Here is a 12,198-nt window from a genome sequence, read left to right as displayed (position 1 = left end):
TTATCCCTACTTCCCTGCGCGATGCGCACGATAAAGTTTTTCTGTGGAACACAAAATATCACGCGAGTGAAGTCGCGGGCAAAAGCTAGTAATTTAGTTTTTTTCTATCTTTATTTCTTTTTATATTTATTTATTTTCTTTGAGCATTTTGCGTTATTTCGCTGATTTCGTGTGATCGAAGAAGGATCGAGGTCACTTTGTCCGCCTAGCTGACAACACCTTGTCACGTTTAGAAACCACGAGCTACACGCAATGAGCTACAAAATGAGCTAGTGTGATGAGTAATCAACGTTTTTTTTTCTTGTTGATTTCTGAACGTAACCGCATTTTGGCTGCCATTTGCTGTATTCTGTCATTCTTTCGATGTTATTGAATTTATGTGTTTTGTTTTATTAATTTCAGCCAAATTAATATTCAAAATAGACGGCTAGTGTTATTACCCTAATTCCCTTTAGGTAAATATTTATTCCTAAGCAAAATGTACCGGAAATCATCAATAGTAAAATGTGAGATTTTGCGTTCTTATTTTAGGTATTCTGAGGCTTTTGTGGTAGAAATAGCTAGTTAATCTAATACAAAATATGCTAGTTTATTCATAATTCAGTATTGTAGACAATTTAATGTTGGAATTTTCCAGGAAAATTGATGATACCTACTCTACTTGACAGATGTCATTGTGTTTGTCAATTTTATCAATGAAATTGTTGTCGTAAAAAGCACAATATTTGTGTTTTTATAATCACTAGAGTCGTAATTTTAGATCACAGCGTCATAATTTTCTACTCTATTTCTTTCCAGTATGATGCAGTGGGACCAAATATTTTTTTCTACATCATTATTCTAGCAGAATTATTTTTATTAACAAGTTGTAAAATGAACCCATTATGTCTTATTTGAGTGCTTCAGAAAATGTGGGGTTAGTATACTTATCAAGGCTCATCTTTTGTGCTCTTTATCATGGTAAATGTTCTTTTTATAATCCATGAATCCATTAACCTTTGTGCCGGAACATTGCCACACCTTCTAGAAACTAATTTTATCGCTTTCAATGAACAATGAAACTTGTAAATGAATCACAGTTATGTTTTATTAAGAAAATAAAAAGTTATTCTTCAGAATGTTTAGAATCTTATATATTTTAATAAAATTTCCAGGTTCAGTGGTATTCCACAAAATATATCTGATGGGAGCTGCGCGACGCAGTATAAGATGGCAGTTGAGGGCGTGGCGGGGAACTGCAGCAACGAGGTCAACATGTACATACAGGATAGTTCTGGAGACGAGCAGCCCTACATAACACACCTCAACGAAAACTTCTTCCATACCAAATTTAAAATAGATCCCAACGAATTATATACGTTCCATGACTCTGACGTCATAGCTAGCGAAATAACAGTGAGCCATACAGAGGATGCTTTTATTTTTCCTGAAAATGTTGATGTTAAGAATAAAATGTTAGACAGCCCCAGTAAAGAAATTGATCTCATAGAATCACTTACGAATGGGGAGATTAAAGAAGAAATCAAAACTGAGGTTCCTAACGGGCATTATCCACCTATTTCAAAATCGTCATCTCCTATTTTTAAAGATACCAAAGCTCAGAAAAGTAAAAGTCAGGTTACAAAAGAGATGAGAACAAATTCTCTGAATGAAGTTCGTCGCTCCAGTGTTCATAGTCCGAAGGGGCGAAGTAGTGCTTCATCTCCTGTGGCGGGCAACAAAAGCAGTATTAGTAGCGCTAGTTCCAATCAAGGGAAGACCGCTGCTGTGGCTAGGTCTGTGTCGGAAACTTTCTTGGATGTGTTTAAGAGAGAACAAGGGCTTGTTGAAGGTATTCCAGCTACTATCATAAAAACTGAGCCCTTATCAGGCCCTCCCCCTCCTGTTAAAATACCAGCACCAACACCGAAAAAAACTCAAGGAGGTAAGTGTGATTAGAATAAAAATTTTAGCTAAGATTCTAATAGAAATGATAGGTTCTTGCCTTGGTTTAGAAAGACTTATATTTTCTTTACTAAATAATAAATGTAGAAGTAGTTTCACATTGATTGTTTCTTGTAGAAGGTCTTTTGAAGGTTAATCATGAAAGGAGAAGCATAGGGCAAAACAGTGCCTCAGGCTATGGTCTCATAAACGCTATACGCGGCCTACGACGTAAACGTCAAAGGTTCCTATCGACGCCATATGCCAACTTCAATGTCTGAAAGAGACCACAACAGTACATTTCTCTAGTAAGCATTGGCGCATTTCATTTTCTGGTATAGCGACGACTCAATAGAAGGCGAAATACCTAAGGCGGGTCCAGGCATGTATCATTTGCCCGACCCGATCACCGTATCCGTATCGTCGACGCGTATCATGAACGCATAATAATATGTGGACGGGTAATGATATATACCTATCATGATACGGGATCTCGATACGCCGTTATGATACGGCCCTTCCCATTTCGTGTCGGTTTTTTTCCGATCATCCAAAATGATACAGATAATAGAAGATATGGAGCAAATCGGAGGCGTCCACAACTTGATACGGGGCTTGATACTATACGTAGATACGGATACGCTGATATGAACGGTGATAGGATCGGTCAAATGATCATGTCTGGACCTGGCTTTATAAGGCACATATTGGCATTCAAATCTAATCTATGTGACACATAAAGCCTTATTACCCGTCCACATATGCGATCATGATACGCGTCGACGATACGGATACGGTGATCGGATCGGTAAAATGATCATGTCTGGACCCGCCTTTATAGAGTCCAATCATTTCAGGTAAAGCCACGCCTCAGTCTAAAGCGCGTCGCGGCCGAGGCCCGGCGGTCCACGAAGCCCTACAACGGATACAAGCGCAGACGCGCGTCATACCTCTGCCGAATAGATCGTGGCACGCACCAGGAGAGGAACTGTTCAACTGTGGACCACTCACGAATAAACCCAACGCCTTCAGGCAGTTTGAGAGCAGCAGCAGTGATGATGATAATATGCCTGAGTATGGTACGTGATTTATTAATATTTTATAGATGTTAAAAACGTTTAGGAACTTTTGATTTAGTTTGAAAAAGTCTTTTCTTATTAATTCTGATTAAAATAGAGCCTATCTGCCTTTCTACATTGGGAAACAGTTATATTTTATAACAGTAATACGAAAAGTTTATTTATTTATTTATTGCACATAATGAATACACTGTATATTGTTAGGTACTAGGTACTAACATACAAATGCACACCCGGTTGGGCACAGCAATACAAAATAACAGTTATTAAATATTATTAACAATAATTAAATTTATAAATCTTAAAGTCTACTTACTTATAACTTTTATAATATATAATACAATTGCAATTAACTTAAAATATTATAATGTTAGACATTACAGTTAAAACAATATTTATTTATCAACTGAACATGAAATACTATGTTTTAGTTGGTATGATGAATCTTTGTATCTCATATTCTATTGCCAATAACAAATTATGTATTTAATTCGCTGTACTGGCTTGGGATGATAAATTATTGATATTAAACTATAGAAATATGTAGTATACACTGCACTTCCATCAGGGAAAAAAATATATGAAAATGTTAATCTTATCAATGAATGAACGACTCATGTATTTTCAATGAGTATTTCATCACCTCAAGTCATAGTTCTTGTTTACATTATTACAAATATTACAATGCGAGTATATTTTTAAGTTCATCTTAATTAATTAATGTACGATTTGGTATGATTTGATAGTAAACTCTACTTGATATCCATAATAATATTCGTGAATATTTTTTTAAGAAAAAAGGTCAAGTACCTACACTTTTATCAAGTATTCACATAACATTACAGAGGGTGGTTTTGGATCAGCATGCGTTGAGGAAAGCGCGACGGAGTCAAGAGGGGCCAGGCTAGCGCTCCGGCGGGCCGCGCTGCGGAGGCACGTAGCGAGGGCCGATGGGGAACTAGAGTTCGCTGGCAGCTTCAGGGAGCACCGGTCACTAGCTACGCTGGTCAAGGTAGGTGTTGTCGTATGTATAAACAGTTTTAAGATGATGTTGCGTTGATGATTAACTTGATTGATAAAATATAAGCCTTCCACTGTAGTCGACAGCACATCAAACCTTATACATTAGAATTAGCTACTTAATCAACTCCCTAAAATATGGCGAGGATTGAAATCAACACCCTGTATTTTTGTGGTAAAGTCCCCCTTTTTACGAAGAAATAAGGAAGAAATGAGTATGGACGACAGCACATCATGGTAAACACCGCGACGATGGAGAATTTAATCAGGATTATTCTGTTTGCGCTCACCAGTTGGCGCCACTGTATTTTTACTGGATCACCGAATCTTCTATTTGACAAATAATGATGTTAAAAATATTTCATTTTTCACATTTGCAGAATCAACTGAGCAAAAAAGGAGCGTCATCAAGTCTTCCAACCCCAACAGTGAACCATTTATTAGCAATACGAGGCATGCCTTCGTTGTTGACGTCACAGGAACGGAGGCAACTGAGGTAATTGGAGTAATGTGTCGGTTAAAATTGTCTATAAATAATGATGGTATAAATAGTTTGATATTATCACGAAGAATCGTTGCCGGTATACACTCATGAGACTCATGAGGCTCATGCATGTTCACCTGGGTGATATCACTTGGGTGAAATAATTCCGAGGTGAAATGAGCACACTAAAAAACCCAAGCGAGTCGACATTGTTTTAATTTGAAATTTGTTTTATCTCTTTCACAGGTTAAGTGGTTGGTCGGGAGGCGAAAGCGCTTCAATGGAGCACATAACGGGAGGCACTTGCGCTGAAGAACGATGCACTCAGCCGCCAATACCTTGCGGCCGGTTTTGTCTGTCCCACGTCACGATGGCGCCAGAACAGCGGCTTTACGCGCCATGCGCGGCTGTGTTCGCGGGTGGCACGCGCTGCAAACAGCCGCTGCTTCCGCTGCAGGATCAGACGCCGTTGTGCACGGAGCACGCGTGGAAGAGAGTGAGTCTTATGATGTTGCGGTTAGGGTCGCTTTTGTTTTGTATGTAAAGTTAGCGCCAGAGAAGCGGCCTTACGCGCCATGCGCGGGCTGTGTTCGCGGGCGGCACGCGCTGTAAGCAGCCGCTGCTTCCGCTGCAGGATCAGACACCGCTGTGCACGGAGCACGCGTGGAAGAGAGTGAGTCTTGTTTTGTTGCGGTTAGGGTCGCTTTTGTTTATTGCACGTGACGCTAGCACTAGTGCAGCGGCTTTACGCGCCGTGGTGTTCGCGGGTGGTACGCGCTGCAAGCAGCCGCTGCTTCCGCTGCAGGATCAGACGCCGCTGTGCACGGAGCACGCGTGGAAGAGAGTGAGTCTTGTTTTGTTGCGGTTAGGGTCGCTTTTGTTTATTGCACGTGACGCTAGCACTAGTGCAGCGGCTTTACGCGCCGTGGTGTTCGCGGGTGGTACGCGCTGCAAGCAGCCGCTGCTTCCGCTGCAGGATCAGACGCCGCTGTGCACGGAGCACGCGTGGAAGAGAGTGAGTCTTATGATGTTGCAGTTAGGGTCGCTTTTGTCTATTGCACGTGACGCTAGCGCTAAAGAAGCAGATTTTAGCCACTGCTTCGTGGAAGAGAGTGAGTCTTATTATGTTACGTGTATGGTCGCTTTTGTTTGTTGGGCACTAACACTAGAGCAGTGGCTTAACGTCATTTGCGTTACTGTGTTTGCAAGAGAGACGAGAAGAGAAGGACGCGTGCTAGGAGTGAGTCGTATTGTGCTACGTATACGTTAGATTTTCTTTAATTGAAACGACGCTAGTAAAAGACAAGTGTTTTAACGTCACGTGTCTCGCTGTATTCATGGATACTATGACCGTAGAGCGTCTATGACACATTAACATCAGCACCATTGTTTCAGGATAACTATGACAAGCTGGCCCGCGACTGCAGGCCCAAGAAGGCGGTGCGCAAGCGCATCTGGGCGGCGCCTGTGAGGCCCCCGCGGCGGCCCAAGCGGCGCAGGCGGCCGCCGCCCGCGAGGCCGCGCCCCCCGCCGCCCGCGATGCCCCTCAGCCCACACACGGCAGTAGCCCCACAGACGCCCAGCGCTGAACAGTCGCTCTCAGGTAAATGTTAAAGTCCGGTCGCCAAGCACGTAGAATTTCCTCTCCTCTCACGTAGAACAATCGGTCTCAGGTAAGTGTTAGATTACTAATGACTAGGCGCTAAGATGAAAACCAACATGATGAAGCGACCGCAGAACAATCGCTCTCAGGTAAATATTAGAATAGTCATGATTTCATGCGCTAAGATTACTACCAGTGCTAGCGATGTCAGCATCTCCAATTTTTGCCATTAAAACACCTGTCACCTTATCTGAAAGAGCTCATTACGCCGATTCTCGATCAATATAAGACTTGCTAAAAACGAAGTTATTGCTGATATCACTAGCACGGCCATATGGTTGACTCATCTGGGCGTCGCCTGCGAGGCCCTGCCCCCCGCCGGCCGTGAGGCCTCTCAGCCCACACACGGCGGTAGCCCCACAGACGCCCAGCGCTGAACAATTTTGTGCCGCAGACGCCCAGCGCTGAACAATCGCTCTCAGGTAAAGACTGGTCATGATTTCATGCGCTAAGATCAAAACCAACATGGCTGACTCGTTATCTCCACACGGCTTTTGTGTCGCAGACGCCCAACGCAGAACAATCGCTCTCAGGTAAGTTAGAATGGTCATGATTTCATGCGCTAAGATTAAAACCAACATGGCTGACTCGTTATCTCCACACGGCTTTTGTGCCGCAGACGCCCAGCGCTGAACAATCGCTCTCAGGTAAGTGTTAGTTTTTTTTATGTGACAGGAGGCAAACGAGCAGACGGATCACCCGATGCTAAGTGATTACCGTCGCCCATAGACACCCGTGGTCCCAGGGGTGTTACAGGTGCGTTGCCGGCCTTTAAGGTGAATACGCTCTCTTTTTGAAAGAATAGTCGGCGGGCACTCACGGACAATTAAAATACACTCCACAACATAGACCTAGCAGCAAATAAACTTAGTAGAGCGTGTGGTGAACACTAATCCATGAAACATATCTTTTGGAGTCGTCATATCTATCCATCATTGGAAGACAGACTCTTTTTCACGTTAGTACAAAGTTAGACTTGAAAAAAGTTTTGATTGAAAACGAATAGCAGGAAATGGGAAAGCTTAGATTAGATCTCAAGGCAACAGGGTTTTTTATGGCATTATAAAAGGTTTTTAATTCTTGTTTCAGAAATCAACGTGTGTTCAAACTCATCCACCTACGACAGTTCGGAAGACACGGCCATGGGCGCGCTCAGCGAAAATGAATACATCACTGTCGCGAGCAATTCCCATGAACTCGGTGCGTATTGCTTTTGATGGTTAAGTGCGGGTTCGAATCCCGACAGTGGCAAATATTATCCCCCTTATTACAAAAAGTTAGACTGGTTGAACCCTGGTTTAAATTGACATTTAGTTAGGATCAGAATCATTTTAAACCAGTTTTCGTCCCGGTTTAACTTTTTTGAAATAAGGGGGTATGGTTTAGTGGCTTCATTCAGTCAGTGCCTGAAGTATGAAAGCGGCACGAGAGGGGTGACATTGACATATTGTGACGTGACAGAGCATATAGATGACCCACGCTGAACTGTCCCACCAAACTCAATGACAGGGGTGCGCTGCCATCGTTAAACTATATGGTTTCCAACATGGTAAAAATCGGAACCAGCGATCCGGTATTGACGGTGGCGCCCCGCTGTCAATGTCATCGATAGGACAGTTCAGTATTTTGGAACTATATACAATTCTGAAGTCTCGTTGACATTGACCGTCATCGCGTCACCTTCCCGTGCCGCTCCCATACGTCAGACACTGACTGACTAAAGCCAGAGTAAATACAAATGAGTAGAATTTAGCGTTGATTAGCGGGGAGTTGCCCCGAATTTTGTCAGTGTGTGCGTGCGCGCGGCATACGTATTGGCGCGCTCACATACAAACCGCGCTCGGTGCGTTTCTATGAAGATGACCTACTCATTTGTATTTACTCTGCTAAAGCGCTCGATCTATAGTGTGACGTACGAAAGCACATAGTCATGAATATCCGTTATCCAGTCGTCATAGTACACAGCACATCAAATTACATTTCTGTTGTAAAATAGCCTGTATTGCAACAAGATAACACGCCATTGTGTTTAGCTTTATGTGCTGTCGTCAATAAGAGCTCTACATATTTAGTTGTTATTGGTGTACTTAATTAGTTTGGTGTACTTTAAAAAAAAAAATTAATTGAGCGTTGTACCAAGTTTTTATCTCTTAAAAATAATTCAACTGTCACTTTCTGTAGCGAATAAAATCACTAGTTACCAGTGTCCAAACAAAAAAGCTGTAGCATCAATAAATATGTTTTCTAGAACTACGAGCTAATAGGAAAAGAAAGTTACATTTATTGTTATTACTTTCCACTTTCATTTGTTGCAAATCACATTGTGTAACTGCTATATAATAGTTGTATAATATTGGATACATAAATATGTTGTATAATATTCGATTCTTTAGGTCTTAACGCTTAACTCACTCAGTACCTGAGGTCACGGGAGGAGGGGTGACATTGACACATTATGACGTGTCACGTGACAGCATATAAATCTGAGGGAAAAGTGGTCGAAAGGCCTTTTTTATGGAGTTTTGACGGATTCGATTTTCGATTCGATCAAAAAGTGCACTTTGTCTAGACCTGCTGAAGTCTTGCTGACGTTAGACGTTACATAAATCTTCCCGTGACGCTCCCATATCTGCTGAGGTGTTAACTCAGTGCTTAACCAGGCCTATTCATCTCCGCGAGTTTACATCGAAAACAAAACAAGCACGATGGCACCCTACAGGATTACTATTCGACAAGGCCCCACATACGAGCGAGCATTGACTCACGCACGCGTATTCTTGTGTATGATGGAAAAAAATTAAGACAATGGTATACTAAATACTGTGCAGCATTTAACTGCCTAAATAATCTAAATAATAATAAAAACACAGAATGTACTTTTTTAAGTTGCCTGAAGACACTGAGAGGTAAATAATAAGTGGTTAATATTATTTATGATAATTCATGCTTAATCATGTATTTCCTCCGCCATTTTCCGCAGTTTAGCACCTCACGTCACACATCATTTTACCGAAGTCAGCCCTATGGCTTCGGCGCAGTACCGATCACTGACGTTTGTCAACAAAATGGTGCTTGACTCTTGAGACAAGCTAAATTCCACCATATTGTTAATGACATTGAGCATATTTTTTTTTAAATACCTTCGCGAAGTAAAACTTCTGTACGTAATACTTATTATTATTCTGTGGTATTATTGTTTATAATCCAGAATAACATATAGGCTATAATTTATGACGATCTGTGACAAACTAAAGTTCATGCGGGTGAAGCCGCGGGCAAAAGCTGAACGCTGAAGTCTTGCTGATGTTTGACGTTACAAAAACACTCCCGTGCCGCTGCCATACCTCAGGCACTGAGTGAAGCGCTAATATAATATTCGTAATTGTTCCAACAGTTGAGGTGGAGCAAGTTCCGCATGATGACATCCTCGATCCTTCGGTCCTCAGCCAGATTCCTGATGAGGCTTTCACGGAGTTTTTTAATCAAGGTATGTTAACAATACTTTTTTAAAACATCTTGCAGGAAAGTAGCATAGTTGAAGATATTGGAAGTTCCATTATTTTCTTAAAACAATTAGTAAACGGGTATTGAATTCAGCGAACCTAATAGGTTTGAGGTCATTACATCATTTAGGCCCAGAACAGACGGTGAAACGCAACTGCAACGAAACTGCAACTGCTAGTTACTTTTGAGTTGCATCTAAGTTTCTGCCATAGCGTCCGTTGAGATGACATGACGCGACCAGTTTGAAACTTTCAGTTTCAGTTTCTTTCATCAGAATCATCAGGAAGTTGCAGTTTTGTTGCAGTTGCGTTTCACCGTCTGCTCTGGGCCTTAACGAACAATGTAATGTATGGAATATATGGAATGTATGAGCGACAGCAATAGAAAAAGAACACTACTGCTTATTTGTTCACTATTGCTTAATTTTATTACGAATACCGCTGTCGCTTATAGTGGCTAAATAATAACCCAATAAGAAATATAAGAATCTTTAAGCGTTATTTTGGCTTAATTGGAATCAACTAAAGTCACATCGTCGAATCGGTGTTTTACTGTAGACTGCTTAGTTTTTACTGCTTTATTCATAGACACGCGTTAAAGTTAGCTACAGAAACAGTGTTCATTTGTACATTTAGAAAACAAATTATGTAGCATGTAACAGCATTTCTATGAAGTATCATATTCTTTTCTTAGCGGAAGGTGGTCCAGCGTTCGCGGGTTCGGAACTAGCGGCGGCGCTAGAAGCGGTGCTCGACGAACGTGTGCTCGACGAGCGAGTGCTCGACGAACGCGCGCTCGACATGACCGACTCTGTGTTCGTGCACGCGCCGCACGCCGTGGCCAAGAACAAGGTAATTTGTTACTTATTTTTTAGAGTGTAGAGGTGCATTTAGCTCAGTGACGGCGGCGAACACGAACTCATGACGTGTTATTTCGAAATACGTGATATTTAGACAGTACTTACTTTTTAGAGTGACGTCATGTAGGTATATAAGAATATAAAATCCTTATTTGTCAAAAAAAAATAATACAAAGACCAAAAAGAATCAAATAAAACTACAAATATTTTTGTGCCAAAACGGCGTATGATAATGTTTCATGCAAAATCTACAATAAACACTAACATCGATTGCCTTTTGGCGTCTGAATTTATTTTAACAGCCAAGATTGTATTTTCAATTTTTTTTTTTCAGTTATCCCTTCTATTTTGTCAGTGAACGTAGTAAAAAATAAAGATATTATGATTAAAAAAAAATCAAATTGACATATCAGTTTCTTTCTTGGTTAAATAATTAAGTTATTTAACGTTAAATAATCGCTTGCAGATACAAGTTCCAGCGTCAGTGGCCATGGAGATGTCGACAAGCGCGCCCTCATAACATAATAACTTTACACTTGTTATGTTAAGCAAAAATAAACTTTGTGTACTATAAAACTTAGGAACAAATTCGATATTCATAGTCTCAAGAGTTGAAAATATTTTTCTTCATGCTTTAAGTTTCGTATGTGTGGTTGTGTAGGGGTGATTATTTTAAGTGTTAAGAGTTGAATGTATTTCGTATAGAGAATGTGTTGGAATGTTGAATATTATTATTTTTAATGACAATTTACTCGGATATTAGGCTCTCGTAATAGAGGAAAGTACACGAGTAGAATGTCAGTTGTTTGAATTATACATGCGTAATTTTAACCTTTTATACACTTCATCGCATGTGTAATTTGTGCAATGTGTGAGAATGAATGGCGGGTGTCGTCCACATTCTACAGTACTCTTATTTATGCCAAATTAGTATTTATGTGGGGATTTTTTCCAGATACACTTTAATTTTACTCTACTAATAATGGGTTTAATATAAGGGATGTAGTTGAAGGCTTAGTTTAAGTTTTCTCGATCTCGTTTAACTGTCGAACTTAATTTTAATCTTCCTACTTATTTTTTTGAAAATGTAAACGAAATGGGGATGTTGCCTGGGTCAAAAAGCCTATGATTACTTTAGTTTGTGGTCGATGCGACATCTGGTGGCGTTTCGTAGGTAACTTCGCCTTCGTCGTCGTTGTCATAGGATAGTTTAGAGGAATTGTTATGCGTAGCATTGTGTCGTGTCGTGAATTGGGTTGTGTCGTGGTATGTTTGTTGGCTCGAAAGTCACTACAGGAATGTGCAATCATAAACACGAATATGGAGATAATCTTCATGTTCTTTCAAGATAAACTTTTTTTATTTTTATAATGTATTGGCGATAATATCGCTTAGCCTAGGCACAGACCACCGACTTTTAGTTGGCCGATAGTTGTGCCCGATTCTAATTTGTATGAAGAATCGGCCGATACCAAATCGGTGTAATGTGCGCACTTTCATACATGTCCATACTGATTAACAGTCCGACTCAACTATCGGCCAATAAAAATTGGTGGTCTGCGCCTAAGCTTACATAAGTACCTACTTCTGCAATATTTTTAGTTCATAACTAAACATGTATTTTTATGAAACTCGTAAAATAGTTTATAAACGAATACATCTTTTC

General features: G+C 40.7%; 1 protein-coding gene across 2 annotated transcripts; it reads left to right on the top strand.

Moving 5' to 3' along the window:
- The first annotated feature begins 322 nt into the window (after window positions 1–322).
- LOC114364288 (uncharacterized) lies at window positions 323–11,895 on the top strand. Of its 2 annotated transcripts, none has more exons than XM_028320389.1 (12): window positions 323–455; window positions 799–916; window positions 1,155–1,924; window positions 2,781–3,002; window positions 3,848–4,014; window positions 4,403–4,518; window positions 4,753–5,002; window positions 5,902–6,109; window positions 7,259–7,369; window positions 9,564–9,656; window positions 10,367–10,524; window positions 10,999–11,895. In XM_028320389.1, exons 2-12 carry the CDS (start codon window positions 885–887, stop codon window positions 11,050–11,052), a joined length of 2,181 nt encoding a protein of 726 aa, XP_028176190.1. In that variant the 5' UTR covers window positions 323–455; window positions 799–884; the 3' UTR covers window positions 11,053–11,895. The 2 variants fall into 2 exon arrangements, with proteins under 2 accessions (XP_028176190.1, XP_028176189.1); XM_028320388.1 differs by having other exon boundaries at window positions 323–506.
- The last annotated feature ends 303 nt before the right edge of the window (window positions 11,896–12,198 follow it).

Source organism: Ostrinia furnacalis, unplaced genomic scaffold (assembly GCF_004193835.3).
Source record: "Ostrinia furnacalis isolate ACB-3 unplaced genomic scaffold, ASM419383v2 OfSCF7368, whole genome shotgun sequence".
Classification (NCBI taxonomy): Eukaryota; Metazoa; Arthropoda; class Insecta; order Lepidoptera; family Crambidae; genus Ostrinia; species Ostrinia furnacalis.
This window is presented reverse-complemented; position numbering and strand designations above follow the sequence as displayed.

Excerpts from the sequence above, each read along its gene's own strand:
- LOC114364288 (XM_028320389.1), top strand. The coding sequence starts at position 885 with ATGTCTTATTTGAGTGCTTCAGAAAATGTGGG. Across the intron at positions 917-1,154 it reads AGTGCTTCAGAAAATGTGGG|GTTCAGTGGTATTCCACAAA; the intron begins GTTAGTATACTT and ends TAAAATTTCCAG. Across the intron at positions 1,925-2,780 it reads ACCGAAAAAAACTCAAGGAG|GTAAAGCCACGCCTCAGTCT; the intron begins GTAAGTGTGATT and ends CAATCATTTCAG.